The 20944-nt window shown below is 39.4% G+C and overlaps 1 protein-coding gene and 1 long non-coding RNA gene across 3 annotated transcripts in view; one reads left to right on the top strand and one right to left on the bottom strand.

Moving 5' to 3' along the window:
- Positions 1-100: 100 nt before the first annotated feature.
- Positions 101-17958, top strand: LOC127539675 (uncharacterized). 2 transcript variants are annotated; one of them, XR_007948016.1, is made up of 2 exons: positions 101-197; positions 973-1715. It is a non-coding gene; the product is annotated as an uncharacterized LOC127539675 (long non-coding RNA). The 2 variants fall into 2 exon arrangements; XR_007948017.1 differs by lacking the exon at positions 973-1715 and adding an exon at positions 17467-17958 and having other exon boundaries at positions 112-197.
- Positions 1541-20944, bottom strand: part of NCAPG (non-SMC condensin I complex subunit G) — a 31836-nt gene continuing 12432 nt past the window's right edge. Inside the window, exons 8-21 of the mRNA XM_051963938.1 lie at positions 19151-19291; positions 18437-18560; positions 17438-17527; positions 16958-17137; positions 13763-13873; positions 13062-13181; positions 10956-11195; positions 8727-8908; positions 6756-6930; positions 5796-5957; positions 5346-5493; positions 4205-4294; positions 2906-2978; positions 1541-1795 (exon numbers count right to left, since the gene is read on the bottom strand). Of these exons, the coding sequence (XP_051819898.1) occupies positions 1672-1795; positions 2906-2978; positions 4205-4294; positions 5346-5493; positions 5796-5957; positions 6756-6930; positions 8727-8908; positions 10956-11195; positions 13062-13181; positions 13763-13873; positions 16958-17137; positions 17438-17527; positions 18437-18560; positions 19151-19291 (1960 nt within the window). The 3' untranslated portion in view covers positions 1541-1671. The remainder of the gene's footprint in view (positions 1796-2905; positions 2979-4204; positions 4295-5345; positions 5494-5795; positions 5958-6755; positions 6931-8726; positions 8909-10955; positions 11196-13061; positions 13182-13762; positions 13874-16957; positions 17138-17437; positions 17528-18436; positions 18561-19150; positions 19292-20944) is intronic.

Genomic DNA, 20944 nt, shown 5'->3' with positions numbered 1-20944 from the left:
CGCCATAAAAGGCTCGGCTGGCGGCCTTCCCAAGCTCCCTTCCCAAGCTCCCTTCCCCTCCTCTGAGCCAACCTCGCTCCTTTTCTGGAGTCTCCCAAACATGGGAGTGGGGCCCAAGCGGCCATCACGGCGCGCTGGCGGCACAGGGATGGGGTGTCCTGCGTTCCCTGAGGAAGGTCCCCGGGAGGTACGGAGAGGTAAGGAGGCGTGTGCCAGGAAGACCCGTCTGCCAGTCAGTCAGAAGGGCGGGCGGGCGGGCGGGCAGGAAGCTTTCTGCGGGTTTCTGGGAGTGCCAGAAGAGGGGAAGGAGCGCGTGGGAAAGGGGAAGTGCTAGCGGGGCTGGAGGGCTCAGTGGCCAGGAACCTCTCCGGAGTCTCGCTGCGTCACCGGCTGATGTCAGATGCCCGTTATCCAACACTGACAATGAGGAAGGTGGGGGGAAGCCGCTGCTCCTCCCAAACTGAGCCCCCGCCCCCAGGCCTCCCCTGCGGAAAGCAGCGCCCCCAGGCGGGCCCAATGTCCGGCACCCGTTAATGCCAACTCGAGCCGGGACTTGGGCGTTTGTGTCCCCAGCGCGGACCTTGCCCAGCAGCAGCCGCTTAACAAGCCGCTCAGTCTGGCTCACTGAAGGAAACAGCGGGGGCGCCCCTTCCCTTCCCGTCCTTAGTTCCTCCGAGCTCCCCCCGTCTGCGGCCTGCCCAGACCCCTCCATTCCGCACATGCGCTCTCCCACTAGGATCCGAGGCTGTCGAGCTTGTCGCCTAGTAGGTGCCTAACAGTCCTCGTGCGCAGGTGCAGACAGGAGACCGCACGTACGGGGAACGCCCATAGGCCGCTTTTCTCGCCGCTACCCTGTCCCATCATCCCCCTGCTCACAATCCTACTGTGGGGCGGGAGGGAGCCCTCCCTTGGAGCTAGGAACAGCCGGGTCCTGCTTTTTTGTTGCTCTTTCATTTTGCTTCTGACGCGCAGAGCCCAGGGACAAGGGGCCCCCCGAAGTCAAAGGCTTTTCCGGCTCCAGCGCCATCCGCCCCCATCGGGCCCAGTCTGCAAAATCACCACCTCACTTGGCCGGCCTTCGGCCCTTCTACCCTCCCGTCTCCCACGAACGCACTAAAGAAACAGTCACAACCTGACCCATCCCCAGCCATACTCCATGTACTCCCGGAACCCAGGGGCTCCGTCCTGCCACCGATGACCCCATCAGGAGGGAGTGCTTTCAGTTCCTAGCACCTGCAATCCCACCCGAAGACAAAGCTTTTCACGGCATAATCTCTTTGTGCTCTTTTCTAGTATGAGGTTTGAGTCAATCGTTGAGAAAAGAAGTTACACAGACAATAGTGAAATTCTTTGAACTTTATAAATGAGAAAACAGTAATTAACTTGGACAACAGCATTAGTTTTTCATTTCAAAATTTTGACAAATATAATTAAAATGTATAAGGCAGTATCTAGAAAACAGAAGGAATGAAGTAAAAAAACAGACTAAAGGAAGTTGGTATAAACCAGAAGACCAAAGAATTAAAATAATGAAAATGTGTTTATAGGTCATAAAATGCAAATAATAACTTTTATTAATATAAAAGCAACTGAATATTTTTTCTGCCCCAAAATGCAAAAGCCATTAAAGTGGAGGGGGGGAGAGAAGGGGGAGGGGAGAGGAGGCAATTCTTAGTTGTCTTCTTCACCAAGAAGAGGTATAAGATTTAGTTTTGTTTTTTCCAAAGCTGCTGTTTTAGCTCTCCTCGGTAGTCGTGTCTTCATCTCTGTAACTGGTTCTGGGATTTCTTGGTCACTAAAAAAGAATATGAAATTCAACTATAGAACCAAAAACTTGCAACCGTTTCAATTCAGATTTAAAATTTCTAAACTTCTTATTGCTACAAAGCGGCTTTCATCTCATCTCATTAAAAAGTAATTTAGTCAAGGACTAAAGCCTCTGGAACACAAGTCATCTCTTAGTTAACAGAATATTTACTACACAGAAAACTCATTGAGACAGAGTGATGGACCCCCTCAGTGTTGCTTTTGTATCTAAAAAGATGGGGATACAATTTGATTTCAAAAAGTCCTAGACCAAGATCAGTTGAACATTTGCAAAGAAAAAAGCTACTCAAAAGAAAAATTCCCATTCGTTCACAAGGAATATTATTTAAATGTTCTTATCTCATATATTTTACATTATTCTAAACAAGTCCTTAAAAAAGCTCTTTTTCACCCGAGCTTAGCCAATATTGACAGGAAAATGATTTTCTGAAAGCACATAGATGTATTATTAGCAGGACTGACTATTCCAACTAACTTTGAGTGAAATTGAGCTAGTCTTTTTGTAGAGACAGAAGTCTTTTCCAGTTTTTCTGCCTCTTTCCTTATCTGGAAAATGAGACAGTTGTATTTCTCCGAATTACAGGGAGAATCACATTAGATCACGTACCACACTTGCCAAAGCTAAGTGACAGCTCAGTATCACCGTCTCACGAATCCAAATAATCTCAAACTCAGGAAATGTGAGCCTTCAGTTTTGGGTGGCTTTAATTGTGGAATATATTGTTAGACAAAGAGAAGCAGCAGCAGCAGCACAGTGGAGAACAGCAGCTCTGCCCAGGACCATGGAAAATGCTCTAGTGAGCAGGGGCAAGAAGCCCAGCACAGAGATCTCAACCAGAGCACGGGACTCCAGCTGCAATAATAGATACGTTTATGGACCGCCCAAGTTGATAAAGCCCTTTGGCAGATCCTGCATGCTTCAGAGCAATTCTCCAGGGTCACTGAGCAAGCCTGTGCCCAGGGCAGGGCCCAAAGCAGGTCTTCCTGCCTGCTGCCCACACGTGCCCCTCAATGCTGCTGGGAACTGCCAGCTGTTCCCAACTCAAGAGACGAACGAACCAAGAGGACCCACACTTACCTTTCAGAATGAGGTTCGGCATGTTGATGCCTTCTATTCACCGATTTTGAGTCAGCTGCAACTTTTCTGCGTCCTTTGAAAGAAGAAAGAACAATTTATGAGCAAACACACCTTGCCAGTCCTGGGAACCAGAGTCCCAACAACGTCAGCTCAACAAAAGTCCCTCCCTCCTGATAAATTGGGTTCTGGCTTTGCGCCTGTCCCGCACTTTCCAGATCCTTGCTGTTCCCCATGTATAGAGAAGCCTTCCTGCAAATTTCTACAAACCCCAACTCAGATGGGGCCTCCTCCACAAAGCCTGCCTGGATCTCACAAGCTGCTCCTGCTTAGATCTCACCCAACCCCCTAACCTGACACCATCCGATAATATCTATGTTATAGCTAAGTGCCAATCTTACTCCAAGATCCTGCCCTCCATGAACCTGTCGTCTCTGTAGCACCTGCCATGGGGTCTGCACACAGGAAGAACTGAATGTCTGAGCAGGAGGGAGGGAGGACAGGCTAGGTGCCTTCAAGCCTCAGGGCCCTGCTACACCTCCAGAGTGCAGGAGGAACATGGGCACCCAGGGCCATGCAAACCCATTAGTTTCCCTTCTCAATGCTCTACCCCACACAGGTGAAGGCAAGCAATCTCATGCCCATCCCCATGTGAAGTCATGGACATCGTGATGCAAGGTGAGCCACGGAAGCCACCAGACTGGGCATAAGGGAAAGGGATCTCGGTGCCACAAAGCAGAACCTCGCCTCACCGCCAATCACCAATGGGAGTTGCTTTGTAATCCACATCAAGAATTCTGCTTGCTAACTTCCCTCAAAAATTAGGGAAGAAGGGGCAGTTAGGTGGCGCAGTGGGTAGAGCACCAGTCCTGAAGTCAGGAAGACCTCAGTTCAAATCTGGCCTCAGACACTTTAACACTTCCAGGCTGTGTGACCCTGGGGAAAGTCGCTTAACCCAGTTGCCTCAGCCAAAAAAAGAAAAAAATGAGGGAAGATGCTGAAAGCTCTATGAATTATTTGGCACTGTATATTTTTTACTCTTTTCTGATAAGGAGCAAAGCAGTAACACAAATTTTCACTTTATATGATTTCAGGACTAAGAAAAATGACACTGACTATGGGAGTAAGGGGGAAAATGGAGTTATTTCAGAAATCTTTTAGAATTTTAATTCCTAAAGAGATATTAAAATGTTTTGCAACATTTCAAAATAAATATTAAATTAAGCAACACAGTTTGTGACTAAGAACAACTAATGTTTTTTTTGAAGTAAACAATGAGAACAGTCAAACTGCACACAGTACCTTTGTTAGTCTTGGATGCAGTGGTTTTAAGCGTCTTGACACCTTTACTTTTGGTTATAAAAGGAGTCTGAAACATTTCTTTGTTTTTTTCTGTTAAAAAAAAAAATAGGAAAGATAAAGCAAATTCTTCTGAAGTACTTACTTTACGTGTCCTCAGTATGAATCACATCTTTGTTAAACCCGAAACGACATCCAAATCATAAGTGATGCAGCATATTCTGATGACTGCAGTATTTTAGACCCTATTTGAAGCATCTAATAATTGATGGACTATACTCCCCGTTTTATAAAGATGCATTCTTCAGTGCAATGGCAAATAATTCCAAATGCTGTATGACAATGTCACATATAAAAAATCAATTAATATTTCTTAAGTGTCCACTATGTGCCATACCATGTTTAAATGCTATACAATACAAAGAAAAAAATGAGTCTATCCTCAAGGAACTTGCATATTCAATTGTGGCAGCTATGCATGTCTAGCATTATGTAAAAAATATAATTGGGGGAGGTGAGGGGGGAGATAGGAAAAGCAATAGTATCCAGGGGGAGGGAAGGGGAAAGAAAAGAACAGGCCAGAAGATGATGCTCAAACTGTAAAAGTAATCAGGAATCCTGAGGAGGGGTGGGGAAGAGGGAGCATTCAGGCGTGGGGCTTGTAAAGGAAAGTAATACATCATGAGGCTAGAAAGAGGAGCTGGGGACCAGGATGTAAAGGGCTTCAATGCCCTTTAGAAATTGCACCTCTCACCACAGACCAAGAACATGTCAGCTTTTGACCGTGACTCACGGAAATCCTGAGACCTTTCTTCAGAACTGCTATCTACACGTCCTCCACCTTATTCTGGTGGGGATGCTGCCCTGTCTCCTTAGGCAAGACTGCCCACAGATGCATCCTCAACTTCACCTAATGAGGTTAAGTGCATGTTAGAATTTACTGTACTTTTTCATTTCATCATTACCAAGGGCCGTACAAACCCATCACTTTCCCTTCGCAATGCTCTGCCCACACACAGGTAAAGGCGAGCAATCCCACATCCAGCCCCACGTGAAGTCACAGACATTGTGATGCGAGGTGGACGCGGAAGCTGTTAGACTGGCGCATGTTATAATATACTGTACTTTTTCATTTCATTATTACCTTCCTCATTCTGATTAACAATCATGGAGGTGCTCTCACTGTCCTGGGCTCCTCCTGAACGCTGCTGGCCACCACATTCACTACTCCCTTTGCTCAACTGTATCCTGATCTTCTCTAAGATTCTCAAACATGTCCTATCTTTTACTTCCTGTAATTGAAAAGATTATCATTAATACAATTTAAGTGGCATTTTTTAATCTTGCTTCAAAAAAAGAGCATTAGACTGACATCAAGTTTTGTGATCAAATAATATTAAGTTTAACCAAATGCTTCGGCAGAGAAATAATTTTGTTTCTTAAAAGCAAAATCCCCTTATACAGTATTCGGTTAAGAATTATATTGGTTAAAAGGGGAAGAACAAAACACCTAAATTCCTTAAGATAAACATTTTATTTTCCACATATATATTTACACAGCTACAACAAAGGACATTTTCATTTACTTACACACCTCAAGAATCTCATCCAATAACACGGTAAGTTCTTTTGTAGAGCTGTCACTGAATTCTAAAGAATTCAAGGCTTTTACATAAAAGCGAATTTCTGGCGCACTTGGATTTATTAAGATTTCATTGCAAATTTTTATGGCTAAATTATCATGTACTGTTGAAGTCTAGAAAAGCAAAAGAAAAGTACGTGTGAAAATCAGGGGCAGTTTATGACTGACTTGCCCAAGAAGCTCTTGCAAGATATAATCCAATCTTTAACTGCCTGAGCTGAACCTTTACTCTTGCACGTTCTGCTATGACTGAACTCCACATATTCTGATTTATCTTGTCAACAGTCTTCTTATTCTATCATTCACAAACTGCAAACTCTGAAGTCCTTTTTTTTTTCTATTTTCCCAGACCCACTGGCTACAGTCAATGATCAAATCTTTCTTTACAAAAATCTATATCCATCCTTTCACTGCTTATTCCCATTTATATTATTTGGTTCAATCCTAAACTCTCTTCTGATGCCTTCCTGATTGCAATTTATTTTACACTGTGTAAGTTCCTGAACATACTGTTTTGTCATCAAACTCTCAACAACTTTTTTCCTGTCCACAAGATCAAGTCCAAATTCCTTGCATAGGTATTTCAATATCCTCTAAAATCCACCTAGTTCACTTTCCACTTTTCCAAAATCTCACATTTTTCCCCCAAATTAATCCCAGCCAGGGTTCCCAAAAAATAACTTGCACACTGTTGCCTCTGTTCCTTTCCACACTTTCCTTTAGAATGTCACTCTTCTCTATGTACCTGAGGAACAGCCACCCTTCTTGCCCCACCATCCCAGCACAACACTCCCTCGGTGCCCAAGTTCCTATAGGACTTGACATCCTCATTTGAACCCTAACCTCACAACAGGGAGACCTCCATTACTGGATCAGTCACCAATCTTCTCCCTTCTGTGCTCAGAGACATACCTGGTAGTCCTGGGAATTTCTGGCTTGAGGATTCAACCCACTTGGTCTCATCAAGTCTACAAGTAGTTCAGCTACATTAGCGATATCTATTTCAGCTAACGGAGAAGATGCAGGCGCATTAAGCAGTGTTTTCAGAGTTGGGAAAAAAGCTTCTTCAAAGCACTCCTGATTAGTCCTGTTATAAAGTCATGAGGCACTATTAAAATAATATGAAATTCACTTTTAAGAACAGAAGAAAACCAAATGAACATTAACAAACATTAGCCATGTAAAGTTTACTCCACAAATGTACAGATTGGTCCAATATTATCTAACTATCTATCTTGGGTAGGGTCATTTTTATCTGAGCCCATCACACCTCAGCAAAAGTAGACAGTTAGTTAAAATTGGCAGGGTCTTAGGCACAACATAAAACAGAACAGAATGGTACAAAGAGGGAAACAGAGTTTGGAACCTAAAGATGAATCTCAATCTATAACTTACTGAGCAACCTCAGGTGAGCTCAACTTCTCTAGGACTATTTTCTCATATGCAAAGTGAACATTTTGGATTAGATAAACTCCAGTGTATTTTTTCAAATCTAAATCTTATTAATCATAAATTTTACATAAGTGTGGGCTGAATTAAACTATCTTCAATGAAGAGAGAAAAATTAGCTGAGAAATTACTTTCAAAAGTTCATAAAAATATTTTTGTAGGTCCAAAAAAAAAAGCAAACTTTGAAACAATGACTAATGTTTGGCATTAATATAAATAAATGGTAACTACTTAATGCAAAATAACAATCACTGAAGTAATTTTCAAATCCTGTGTACATATTTTTGAAGTTTGCCTTCCTATTTCGGGCAAGCAGGAAGTACAGAAAGCCCTTATAGAAGCTCTGCTGATTACCCTAGGAGTTTCTACTTAATCCAGTTCCAAACTGAACCAATTTGTCCCTTTAAGAATAATAGCACTTAACTCCCAGGTGGTTGTGAAAGCAAAACGCGCGCGTGCGTGCGCGTGTGTGTGTGTGTGTATGTGTGTGTGTGCGCATATTCACACATATATACACATATATATATATATACACACATATATATATACTACATATGTAGATATATTAGCTATTATTATTTAAATATTTAAGAATCTAATGATTTTAGTGTATGGAAAGAGAAGACTGTTTTTAAAAGATCCTCTAAGGCATCTTTTTGTCCTGCTGCAATAAATGTTTATAAAACAATAAGCACAATGGGAGCTGATATTTTTTACTTCTTTCAGGAGACTGAGATGGCAAAGACAGGTTGAAAAGAGCCTGGAAAAATCTGCTTGCTCCGTACTAACACTTATCAAGAATGCTCTTAATTCATATATAGATGATTCAAACATTTTGATTGATTTTTTCACTAAATTTCCCCCATGTCTCTGGTTCAGATACTTTTCACATCAATCCCTTGATACCCTCACAGCCGTTGCTCCAACAAAGTTTTCTTCTTCATCTAACGTAGCAACTAAAAAATGCAGTTAATGCTGTATCTAACTCCCTCAGGAAAACATCTTTGACCATGATGCCAAGCTTCAAGTGTTCTGATTCCATGATGGAGAAAATGGTTTTGAAATAATGCCTTTTTTCTACTTTCCATTTTTTAAAAAATACCTCAGGATAGCTTTGTCTGGTTTTGGCAAATTTTAAATGTTTTAGCAAAATGTTACACAGGAAAAACATGTAGAAAAAAAATGAAATTCATATTGAGCAATTTAAAGACTCTTGTGACACCAAATATATAGTTTGTTGCATATAGAGATAATTTTATTGGATAAAGTGAAGAGGGAAATTGGCTAAATTATAGAAATGCACTTGTTCTATAAAGTTAGAATCAAATTCTTCTAATATTCTCTTGCTTCTCTTTTCCCTCACTGCCCACAATTCAATTGAGGAGTTATAACATTTGAAAGTCACATTTTAATACACGAATTTGATTCAAATACCTGCTTGCATAAGCGAATATAGGGAAGAACACCCCTAGACAATGTCGCAGCTGAACGTCCTCTTCAGTCACAGGATTGTACCACAACAAAACAAGACGAGAAAGAAGCCGGCTACTGACTAATTGTCCAGAGAACATCAACTTGGCTAATCCTTCTGCAGCTGCTGTCCGGAGCTCAGAAATCTGAAGCAGAGTTCAAAAATGACAATAAGAATCGATTCACATTATTTCTTACTTCTACAACAGGCAAGAAATCATCCCTGATATTTTAAACTATAATTTTCTAAAGATAAAGCTCAAAATCCACCGACCTACCTAGTTTTTCTAAAAGAAAATTAGGCAAGTGTAGTGCAAAAAGATGGAATAAAACATAAAATTTGTCCATTTCATAATTTAACCTGGGATCGGGTGGGTATAACTCATGTTTCAGAGTAAAGTTTACAAAAGTACTTTTCTAAGAAGAATATTATTATTCCCACTTTTTAAATGAAGAAATTATTTCTAAATATTGCAACAGCCTTTTGGCAGCTAAGAGATCAAAGTCATTTGAGAAGTGAATTCCTACAGTTATATCTATCCAAACTGTATAGGTAAGAACTATATTATAGATGTGCAAATTGTGAAAAATGGTTGGAATTCTTTCTAGTCTTAGCACAGACGAGATAAAAACACTAAGCCAAAGGATCTTCTGGCAAGGTCTGCCTGACAAAAGGCCTGGGCTGCCTATGGCAGGTGCAGGATCTGCTGACTACGCTATTTACTCTGGGCCTTCCGTTCCTCCCCTCCCCAATAAAAGGAGCAAACCCATGATCCTCTGAGTGATTCTTCAGTTTGTTCTAACAATCACTACGTGCCAGACCCTGTGCTGCAGAATTAGGGATTCAAAGGCAAAAATCAAACAATCTCTACCCCAAAACCTTACATTCTTGGGAGAGATATGGACTTAGAGAATATATGTAACACAGACAAGAGAAGTACAAGTTAATTTAGGGGAAAGGATCAGAAAAACATGTATGTAGAAAATGGAGCTTTAAAGTGGAGCTGAAGAAAAGAGGAGATCTGTACAATATCAAGTTCAGTGGCCGCATTTTACAGGTCAGCGACTTGTCCTGAGTCTTATCTGGGCAAGTGCCAGAGATGACCCCTGAATCCAGGTCTTCTGGCTTTATCTTTTCTATGACACCATGTTGTTTTCTTATAATATCCCCTAGGCAAGACCAAAGAGTCTTTACTAACCAGATCTACAGTCCTTACTGCTTCCCTGAGAAGGGATTGGGAAATGTAGCTCAAGTTAGCAGGGCTTCTGGGCTGCTTGGTCCTCCCCAGGCCATGCTGAGGACTCAGAGTCACCGTGTGATCAAGGTCCCTCTCCCCCCAAAACAAGGAGGAATTGTTCAAAAGCTATCTTTTCCCCCTTAGTTCCTAATAATCTATTTTTTCAATCTATGGTGTTGATTGTTACATTAGCTAGAGAAATTACTTTATTTTTCATTCTATACATATTTACTCTGTATATACCAGTCTATGTTCATATTATTTTTGCCCTCCTCCAGGGTAGCAAGTATTTAATTTTTAATTCCCCAAAGCCTAACAATATCTCGCATATAATAGATTCTAAACAAATGCTTGCAAAATGAATAAATGATCATGCAATATAATCCTCTGGCAGAAATATTCATAAATCAATCTAAATTTTCTTGAAATTTTTCTTGGAAGAAAAGAACAATAATAAAATATTTCATCTGCACTTAAGTCACTAATCTGAATAAGCCCTTCAGTGATTAAGTATGTCTTACATGCTGGCAAGATGTTCAGCTTTTTACTAAATTTAAGGGGATAAGACCATCTGACATAAAGGCTTTCCCTCTTATAATCCTCCTGTGGGAGACAAGACCGATGCATATATGGCTAAAACAATTTGTAAACAACAGGTTGATCAGAAATGTTTCCAAAGCAATTTTAACACCTAAAAATATGGACACTAGATGTGTCCCAAAGTTTTCAATTTATTTTTGAGAAAAACAAGAGAAAGCAAAATAAAGAATCTCTAAGTAGTCCTCCAAAAATAAGAGCACAAAATATTAGAAGTAACTCAATATTTGGTTTAAAAGATACTATATATTGCAGGAAAAACATGTTTGATGCTCCTAGAATCCATATATAAATGTAAACCAAAAAATAACACTACATTTTAAGGATATCTCATAAGAGACTGACATTTGTTCCTTACCTCACTGTCCAGAAAACTAGCCAGAAGCTTCAGGGTGTTCATAGCAGTGACATTCTCTTCTTCAACGGCTTTCATTTGTAGCTCATGGTCAAGCTCACTGTCCTCAGTTATCTCTGCTTCTCTATTCTCAAGGTCCTTGACTTTTTTCGACTTAAATGGTTCAGTACCAAACAACATTAACTGGTCAAAAACTGCCTTGAGAGCACTTATCTTTATTACGATGTCATCAATCTGCAAAACCTAAGTCAGAGGAAAGTACTTTTGTTGAAGAACACTGATGATATTTTAATTCTCACTTTGACAAAAGAAGTCTGTTGGGGGGATTGATCTCAAATAGAGAATGGATGCAACCTGAAAACCTAATCCAAACAGACATTGATTAAGCAATGGTGAGCAGGCAGGATGCCAGGTGATAGATTTTTCATCCACATGGAGAACTCCAAAGGGAGAGTTAGGGGAAGCTTTGAAGAAACAGCAAGGTGAAGAGGAAGAAGCGGCCATTGGGGAAAAGGATGTGGATCATACTGAAGAATGGAGATCAGAAACAGCAGAATAATCTCAGAGAAGAGCTGGACTATAGAGGACACAAGAAGAATGAATGTGAAAAAGCTGAAAAGGAAAAGGTGGAATCAGGTAACCTAAAGTCTAAAATATACCAAGCATCAAATAGGCCATATTCTCAGCTTCTGAGGAGGAAACGAACATGCTCATCTTGAACACCAAAGATAACTTAATCATATAAGAGCCATAGCCACTCAGTAAGGAATGAATTGAAAGGAAAGAGAGAGTTGCCAGGAAGCCCTAACAGGTAAAAGATGAGGATCCAGAGAGACAAAAGGTGTCCTGGAGGAGCAATCAAGAATATCCAGCGAATGGCTGAAGAGAACGCTGGAGTCATGAGCCTCAATGACCAAAAGGACAGCAATACGGCTGGTGCATTTCAAGTAGCTAGAAGAAAGGCAAACTTGGTGGGGAAAGATGCAAAATCCCCTTGGAACAGGCTGGCAGGACACGGGGGCAGATACCCCAGAGGGGACTTCTTGGGTCCTCCTTATCCTTGAGCACCTCACCAGTAAGACCCTCTACAACATCTTCCACAAGTCATTAGCCAGCCTGAAAAATACAAGTGAAGGAAACCTCTTGTCTCTCAAGGCAATCTATGTGATTTCACAGTTCAAATCCTTGGCAAGTTTTCACTATAACAAACCTAAATCCATCTCACTACCCTCTGCCCACTCCTTGAAGGCTTGCCCTTCCACAGGGCAGTGCTCCAAATATCTGAAGATGGCAAACCCAGCTTTGTCTCCTATCCTTCTGGGGTTCTTTGCATCATAGAAGAAATAGAGCTAAGTCTGTCATGTCAGAGAGAAGAGGATGGCGAACCAAGGACTGTACAACTCACAGAATAATGATGCAGAGAGAGGCAGGACCTAAGTGTGACGGCCAGAAGCTCTGTGGAAAAGTTAGGGAATTTATGAGGTCAAAAAACACACAGGAGGAAAAGAGTCAGGAATACCCATCTCAATGAGATCATGGATCCAGTGCATCATTGGAGGATTATAGATGGCTACCTATCAGGAACACAAGAAGTCTAACAGAAAATTTAAAGCTACCTGTTAAGAGTCACTGACGATCAAAAACTAAGAAAACGCATTTATAAAATGACAAAAGTAAACAAAACAGAACACTATCACTTCCTTTATATAAATCTGATTTGTATAGATTTTGAAGAATATGCCATATCCTAGAGCATGTAATTGTGATAATATATTATCTCTAAATTTTAAACAGTGCAATTTCAATAATTGGGCTTCCTTACCTGCCCTAATTTCTACTAGTCGGCAAGTATTACTTATAAAGAAAAAGTCATCAAAGTGAAACAATAATCATCTAACAAATGTAGATTATCTAAGAAAGGCAGTGGGACTGGTTTTTAACACAAAAGAAAGAACAGATTTCCTCATTCAATGAAGTCAGGAGTGTTCAAGAGAAAAAAAGAGGCAAGAGTTCCACATGAATAGAAACCAAACTAAAGAATATCTATTTAGTATTACTATGACAGATACACATTTCTGCCCTGAAATCTTTTCAAAAATTAAATTTTACCTGCAATAACAATGCAAAATGTTTACTGGCAAAATCTTGGTTCTGCAAACCACAACAACCTAAGCATAAAACAGCCATATTTCTCACTGCAGGATGAACATTTGTTATTCCAGGAAGAATCTAAAACAAAACATTAGAAATTAAAACAATTAAGATGAATATAATGAATCTTCAATGTAAAATAATTACTTATAACATGTATTACAAAATCATAATTCTACATAAACTCATTAGCACATTAGAATGATAATCCCACTGACCTAACTTGGTTCCTTTATAAAATAATGTTTTCATTTATGCATTACTGTTCTAAACAGTCTATAGGCTCTAACAGATTGCCAAAAAGACAAGAAAAGTTAAGAACTCCTGTTTGATAGATATGGTTATTTCATAAATAGGTGTTAAGTGTATTTCAGTAACAAATTCCCTTTGAATGAGATCCAAAACTACATCAATTAACATACTGGAATCTGTAATATAGCAAAGCTTTTTTGCACTGTCATCCCTGAGCTGTTTTAACCTCTTCAGCTCTTCCTATGCAAGGCTAATCACATAGGTGTCCTTTGGCCAAGGACACATTTTACACACAGAAAAAATATTAATAACTCTTATACTTTTTAATACTAAAAAGTATACTATGTAAAGCATGACGAGGAAGGGAGAATATTAAAATAAAACTTCAGGGACCATTGCTAACTTACCAAAGAGTCAATAATAACATTCATGGTTGCACTTATGCCTGTAGAAATAGAGATGTGTTTCAGAAGTTCGTAGCATAAAATTAGACATTTCTGTAATGTTTCAGGATCATTCTGAAATCAAAGAAAGCAAAAATATTCAGAACAAGTGGGAAGATTGTTTCATCACATATATAAGGTTGTAAAAGAAACTGTATCTAGCCATAGAGCGCAAAGTGAAAAGCTAAATTCTATGCTGATAACTAGTGAATTTGCAATGAACATTTTCAAAAAAAGTCTAATTGGGGACAACCTGAAAAACTCTAGGTTTTGAAATCTATTTTGCCCAATTAATCAATTTCTAAAACATTTTTAAATTGCTTAACTTTTACTCAATCTTTCCGTAGTCTTTTATTAAATGTAATTTTTATGGCAGTATGATCTAGAAAGGATGCAATTTTTCTGCATTTTAGTTGGGAGGTTTTTATACCCAAATACATGGTCAATTTTTGTGTAAGTGTATACCACTGAAAAAAGGTAAATTCCTTTCTAGTCCCATTCAGTTTTCTCCAGAGCACTATCATATCTAACTTTTCTAAAATTCTATTCATCCTCTTAACTTCTTGTTTATTTTTGCTAGCTTTACCTAGTTCTAAAAGGTAAAAGTTGAGGTGTCCACAGGTAGTGTTTTACTGTCAATTTCCTCTTGTAACATCTAAATTCTCCTTTAAAAATTTAGATGCTGGGGCAGCTAGATGGTGCAGTGGATAGAGCACCAGCCCCGACATCAGGAGACCCTGGGTTCATATTTGACCTCAGACACTTAACACTTCCTAGCTGTGTGACTCTGGGAAAGTCATTTAACCCCAAATACTTCAGAAAAAAAAATACTGTTTTATTTAGTGTGTATGTGTTTAGTATTGTTGTTGCTTCACTGTCTATATACATATAGTTTTCTTCCCTATCTTTTTTAATTAGATCTATTTTTGCTTTTGCTTTGCCAGAGAACATAACTATCACACTCACTCAATATATCTACCCTAGAAAAATACATACATTCCCTAGAAAAATTAGATATGATACACCTCTGAAGAACACTGAATGGGAACAGGAAGGATTTTCTCAGCTGTACACGGCACCTTCACAAAAACTGACCAAGAAGTAAGAAAAGCAGTACAAAACTAAAACAAAAGCAAGCATTATCTATCACGGGAATAAATGTGAAGCCTTCCCAGTAACATCAGGCATGAAACAAGGATGTCCATTATCACCACTATTATTCAATATCATATTAGAAATGCTAGCTATAACAATAAGAGAAGTAAAAAAATTAAGAAATAAAAATGGCTAATGAGAAAACAAAACTATCACCCTTTGCAGGTGATATGATGGTAGACTTAAGAAAGAATCCTAGAGAATCTACAAAAAAATACAACTAAAACAATTAGCGATTTCAACAAAGTTCCAGAATATAAAATAAATCCATATAAATCACCAACATTTCAATATATTGCCAAAAAAACTAGCAGAAATAGATAAAGAAATTCTACTTAAAAGAAAAGCAGACAATTAAAAAATAACTGGGAGTCTATCTGCCAGGACAAACCAAGAGACTACATTTACACAATTACAAAACACTTTTCCACAAATACAGATCTAAATTACTGGAGAAAGTAATTGCTAAAAGGTAGACCTAACCAAAAAACAAAAATGACAATTCTACTTAGGTAATTTACTTATTCAGTACTGTACAATCAAACTATCAAAGATTAACTTTATAGAGTCAGAAAAAATAGTAAAAAATTCTTCCAGAGGAAAAAAAGGTCAAGAATAGCAAGAGAATTAAGGGGGGGAAACGTGAAGGAATTTAGCCCAGCAGTTCCAGATTTCAAACCATATAACAAAATGGTAATCATAAAAAAAAAAAAAAAAAAAAAAAAAAAGGGCCTTCCTTTAAATAATATAAGTAAGTGAATGACATATTGACTAGTTATCTAAAATATTGCAAAAATGAACTTTAAAAAACCACCAAAAGATACTTGGAGGAAAATTATGCTATGAAGCCTAATTTATACTGAATCGGCAAAATAGATACAAGCTAATAAAAACTGTCATAGCTAAACTTCAGTTAAAGAGAAAAGAAGATTCTGCTCCTAAGGCGGCAGATGCCAATCCTTTTAAAATTACATCTTTCCCAGCAACTTTGAAAATCATCTCATAAGTATATCATACACTGATACTTTGAGACTTTCGGAATTTCAAGAAAATTAAGATCAATGAAATTCTGTGAAAATTAAAATCCAGATCATTTATTAGATGATGAAACAATAAAATTTAAATTTAATCTCAAAGCAAACATGATTTAAAAAACAATTCATCTATACATGAATCTATATATGACTATACTAATTTCCACTAGAATTTTTAAAAAAATATTCTTAACAAGCATTTCCAAGTCTTAGGTGTAATATCAGACTTTTTTTGGAAGAGGGGTATCCCGTCACACAGCTAGTAAATGGGGTATCTGAGCCTGGATTTGAACTTAGGACATCCTAACTCCAGGGTTAGTGATCTATCCACTGTACCACCTCACTGCCCCTAATAATAGGCTTTCCAGACAATGGTACTAAGATGCTAAAAGTTCCTAGAGCACCTCTGGAATCAAAGAGAATAAATTATGATGATTCTTTTGTTGATTGGTTGTAGATGGCAAGAAGAAGCCAGGTATAGAATCCTGTGTGAAGTCTTTTGTTCACAGATGATTAATGCTTTCAGAAGGTAGAAGCCAGATCTTTCAAGAAATAGTTTTTAAAAATATTGATAACTGACAGCTAAAATTGTTCAAGGACCATCTAGCTATATGATACAAGGTTACTTGTGCACTAAAGCTGAGCTGATGCAGAGAATTCATTGGCTACAGGGGATGACACTAGAAACTTCACTACCATAACAGCTACATCTGACCTGAAGGAGAATAGCCAGACCTCTTTTGCAAAGAGAGGAGGGGGTAGAAAGACTGCCCCCTCCCCAAGGGAAGTCATCCGAAAAAGGCAAGGGTTATACCAAGGCCTCAGGCCATCAGCAAGGCCATGCCCAGAGCAGCCAAACAAAGGCTTTCCAATTCTGGACCAGAGGAACCGGTCGCAGCATGGCCGGATCCAAGAGCTCTCATTAAGGAGTGCGTGGATTGGGGAGGTGACAAAGAAGCCTAGTCTGTACCTTCTCTGTGTGAACCTCAGCAATCTCAGTCTGCTCTGTCTCTCTGAGGAGCTCCACCTTGGTGTCTTCAAGTGCTTTTATCTTCTCTTTTAACAGGGAGGCGTGATTAAAATCTTGCAGTGTGATGCACTCCTCCAGAGCCTCCTTGGCTTCAATAAGCTTCACCTTGACTTCGGCCAGCTAAAGCCAGACAGAAGAATTTGGGAAAAGAACAACTTGGTTAAATGTGTTATTAAAACTTGTAGCAAAGTGACAGTTGTAGGCTTAACACAAATAATGCAATGACCAACATCCAGGACAACAACAAAGCAGAAAGACTTTGGTTTTTGAGAAGAAAAAAAACATGCAATCCATTTTCAAGGACACTATTTGATCAAGATTCTGATGCTTTGGGAGAACAAGTAAGCTGTAACAAGGTCCTCTCTTCAGGGTACACACTGGCTTTCCCCATTTATCTTATTCAGTCGGGCAGGGACTTACTCTGAGCTCTTTTTTCCTTCTTTCGACAGAATCTTCTGAAGCTTCAGCAGTGACAATGGGCTCCCGGATCTCTGAAATAATTTCTGTAACCTGAGAGCAAGAGAAATCACAGGGTTCTCTTCGATCCCAGGCCTCCTCCTTCTCCTCTCCTCTCCGGTCACATTACTTCAGAACCAATTCTTCTCCTCCCAACTCTCCTGCGGAGCTCAGGCCCAACACATGCATTACCTCCTGGGAAGCAGCGCCAGGTCCCTCCCCGCAGGGATTTTTGCCCTTTTCCAGCACACAGGCTAACAAGCTGAGAGCCAGTCTCGATTCTTGCCATTCTGTCCAACCTCCCACCTGTCCCTTCTTTTCCCCGGCTCCCCCCGACAGGCTACTTTAATCTATATTCTATTTTGTCTATATTGTTGTGGTCCAGCCCCCTCCAGCTCCTGCTGCCAGAGCCGAGTTCCATGAAAAATAGAGATAACAATGTCCTTTTACACGATCTAGTATAAAAGAACAAGCAGAGCCTCTTATTCTCTTTTTCAGTCACTCATTCAATCAATGAGTAAACATTATAAAGTGCTTTTAATGTTTCAGGCACTGGGGTTACCAAAGACCATCAGTTCCTGCCCACAAGGAGCTTTAAATTTAGTGGAGATTACACACCTACAAAGGAGGTGACAGGTGGGGGACAGGCTGGGAGAGGCTTCCCGTGGCAGGGGGCAGCATAGTGAAAGCCAGCCAAGGAAACTGCCCAGAGCTGACAGAGGTGGCTGTGCCATCTGTGCTGGTTCAAAGTGATATTTCAAGGCCCGGGGTACCAAAGACAGCGCCGGGCTCCACCCAAGGCCAGCAAAAGCACCTCTGACTCAGCAGAAGCTGTAGAGGGATAGGGGAGGGGGGACTCCAAGGTCGGAGTCAGGGTTGGGCTCGACCCCCACCCCGCTGTGCCCCTCCCCTCCCCCCCAGCTCCTCACACCCATTCCCACAGAAAGGGAAGGCAAAGCTTACAATCTGAGTTTTCTTGACATCGTCGTGAAGGAGGTGAAGCAGCCTCTCCACCAGGAAGGAAACCAAAGTGATCGAGAGAGTGGGCAGGGTGAGGATCTCCTGCAGGATAGCCAACAACTGCTTTCTGCGTGCAAGAAGTAGTGTTGGCTTGATTAGGCTCTTTTCCTAATTATCTTTTCCTAATTATGTTCAAATCTTTTCCTAATTATGTTCATCTGTATTCTCTGCCAGAACACCAACAACAGATTCAAAAATCTATGTATAGAGTTAAAAATAATTTTGAAAGGGGTTCTCTTTCTTTACATTAAGTCATTAGAATCGCAAAATCCTACAGTTAAATCACTGTTTATAAAATATTACTAGAAGTTGCTGGAATAATTTTTTAAAAGATGAAAAATTTAAGATAAAAAGCCACACTATTGCTGAATAAGAAAAGAATGTCATTAATAAAAACTATTCATAGTAGCATTTCAAATAGCTAGATCGATGAAGTTAAAATTGAAATGAAAATACTAGCACTCCCAGGTGGTTTCATTTAACTATTTTCAGAAAGTAAATTTTGTTTGGAATCTGTTTGTTGGAATCTGTGTGTTAAAACAAACTGAAAAAAAAAATTAATCATTTATAAAATAGGAAAATGTATTTTCCTTTTGGTGAGGAGAGGGACAAGAAACCAAATCAAAATAAATATAAATGATATATATTTAGACTTACCTTCCTCCCTCTTCATTGGTATCTAAGGACTTGATAATTAGAATCAACTGCTGACCTATGAACTCTTTTGTCATCAAATTTTCAATGTAGGCAAAATCACCTCTTTTTTCTTCAGTAACGACTGGAATGCTCTGAATATAACTAAAAAGAATTGAACAAAAGTAGAATGTATTTTAAAACACATCAAGAGACGGCATCTTTTAAAAATCCCCAATAGGTCATGAAAAAGGCCAATCTCCTTTTTAACTTAGTATTAGAGAACTCGTAAGTTTATAATAAAGCCGTTTATTGGAAAGACTAATATCATTAGGAGCTTTCATCATTAGGAAATGATTCAGGAATGTGTAAAATTAATTTGAGACAGTTTTCCATTTTTAAATGGGGAGACATCAGCACAAAATATATTCTGGTGTCACAGACAAAATGGGCTTGAACCTCAATTGAGATATTTACCACGTGTGATCTTGATGAAGTCAGTTAACCTCTCCCACCCTCAGCTTCCCCATCTGAACAATGAGGATCGCAGACATCTTTGTCATGGCTAGAAGTGTTAGCCAAGCCTCAAAGCACAGGGCAGATGCTGGGCTCTGTGATGAGGTCCTTATCACAAAACTCTTCTGTGACTTCATCGAGGGTCTCATTCTCTCAGATACTCAATTTGAAATAATGAAACACTTTTAATTCACCCACTCCTTCATTTTCTCATTTCCCAATTCTTTGAGCTCCACAATTCTTTCTTCACATGATCTCTTACTCCCATTGTCAGCCAGGTCCTGTCCACCTGCCCCATCTCCTCCCTTTCTCAATGTGCTCAGTACACATTCAGGTACGTGCCCATTTTTCTAAAGCAACACCACCTTTACTCAAGTCAAACCTGCACAAGTCTGTTAAGCCCCCACTCCATAAGGCATTATAGAAGGCATTAAAGATTAAAATAAAATAAACAAAAAATCAAGTACCTGAAGTTGAGGGTTAGGGTTAGGTTATTTAATTGGAGAGATAAGATATGCACATAATTTGGAAATGTAAGGAACAAGAATATAATTTCTTAAAGGAGTTTTAGTGAGACTTTAGAACTTCTTTATGTCCCAAATATTAAGCTTTTAGAAGAACGGAATCAGTAGCTTTAAAATTAATTTTTGGAACTTGTCAGCTACTACTACTGAATAAGTTAATAGAAACTTACATTTACACGCTGTCATTTAGTCATTAGTTGGGAGCCAGACTTACCAATCAATCATTATTTTCCTAAGACAACCTACTTCAAATATCATCTACTACATGTAAGTATGTGAAAAATCACTACTGCACTGATCAGTGTCCAGATAATCACTAATCTGGAGGCTTCTTTGAATGAAAATCTTCCCAAACTGAAATCTTTCTATGGAAGGGTGAAGATCATTCCTCCCCTAATGCAGACACAAATTCACGCCCCTAGACCAAGAGAAGAAAAGAGGCGATGGATAAGGGCAGCCTACAGTGCTACTGTTTTTGGACATATTAAGGACGTTTGCATTTACTTTTATTGAAGAACAAAACAAAGTCAACCTGTTTTTACTGAATGTGATATAAAGGCCTATAAGTTACATAAACATATTGATTGATATAAATAGTGAAATTCAGTGACTACTACATCAACTATTTTCAATCATCTTTTAAGACCTCTAAGATCTGGCTCCTAAATAAGGACTCTCTAATTCAATGAACTTTCTTTTCCATTATTAGCTATGTGACCTTAAACAATCTATCTAGCCTATCTGAATCTCAGTTTACACATCTATCTGTCCAATGGAT

Source organism: Antechinus flavipes, chromosome 6 (assembly GCF_016432865.1).
Source record: "Antechinus flavipes isolate AdamAnt ecotype Samford, QLD, Australia chromosome 6, AdamAnt_v2, whole genome shotgun sequence".
NCBI lineage: Eukaryota > Metazoa > Chordata > Mammalia > Dasyuromorphia > Dasyuridae > Antechinus > Antechinus flavipes.
This window is presented reverse-complemented; position numbering and strand designations above follow the sequence as displayed.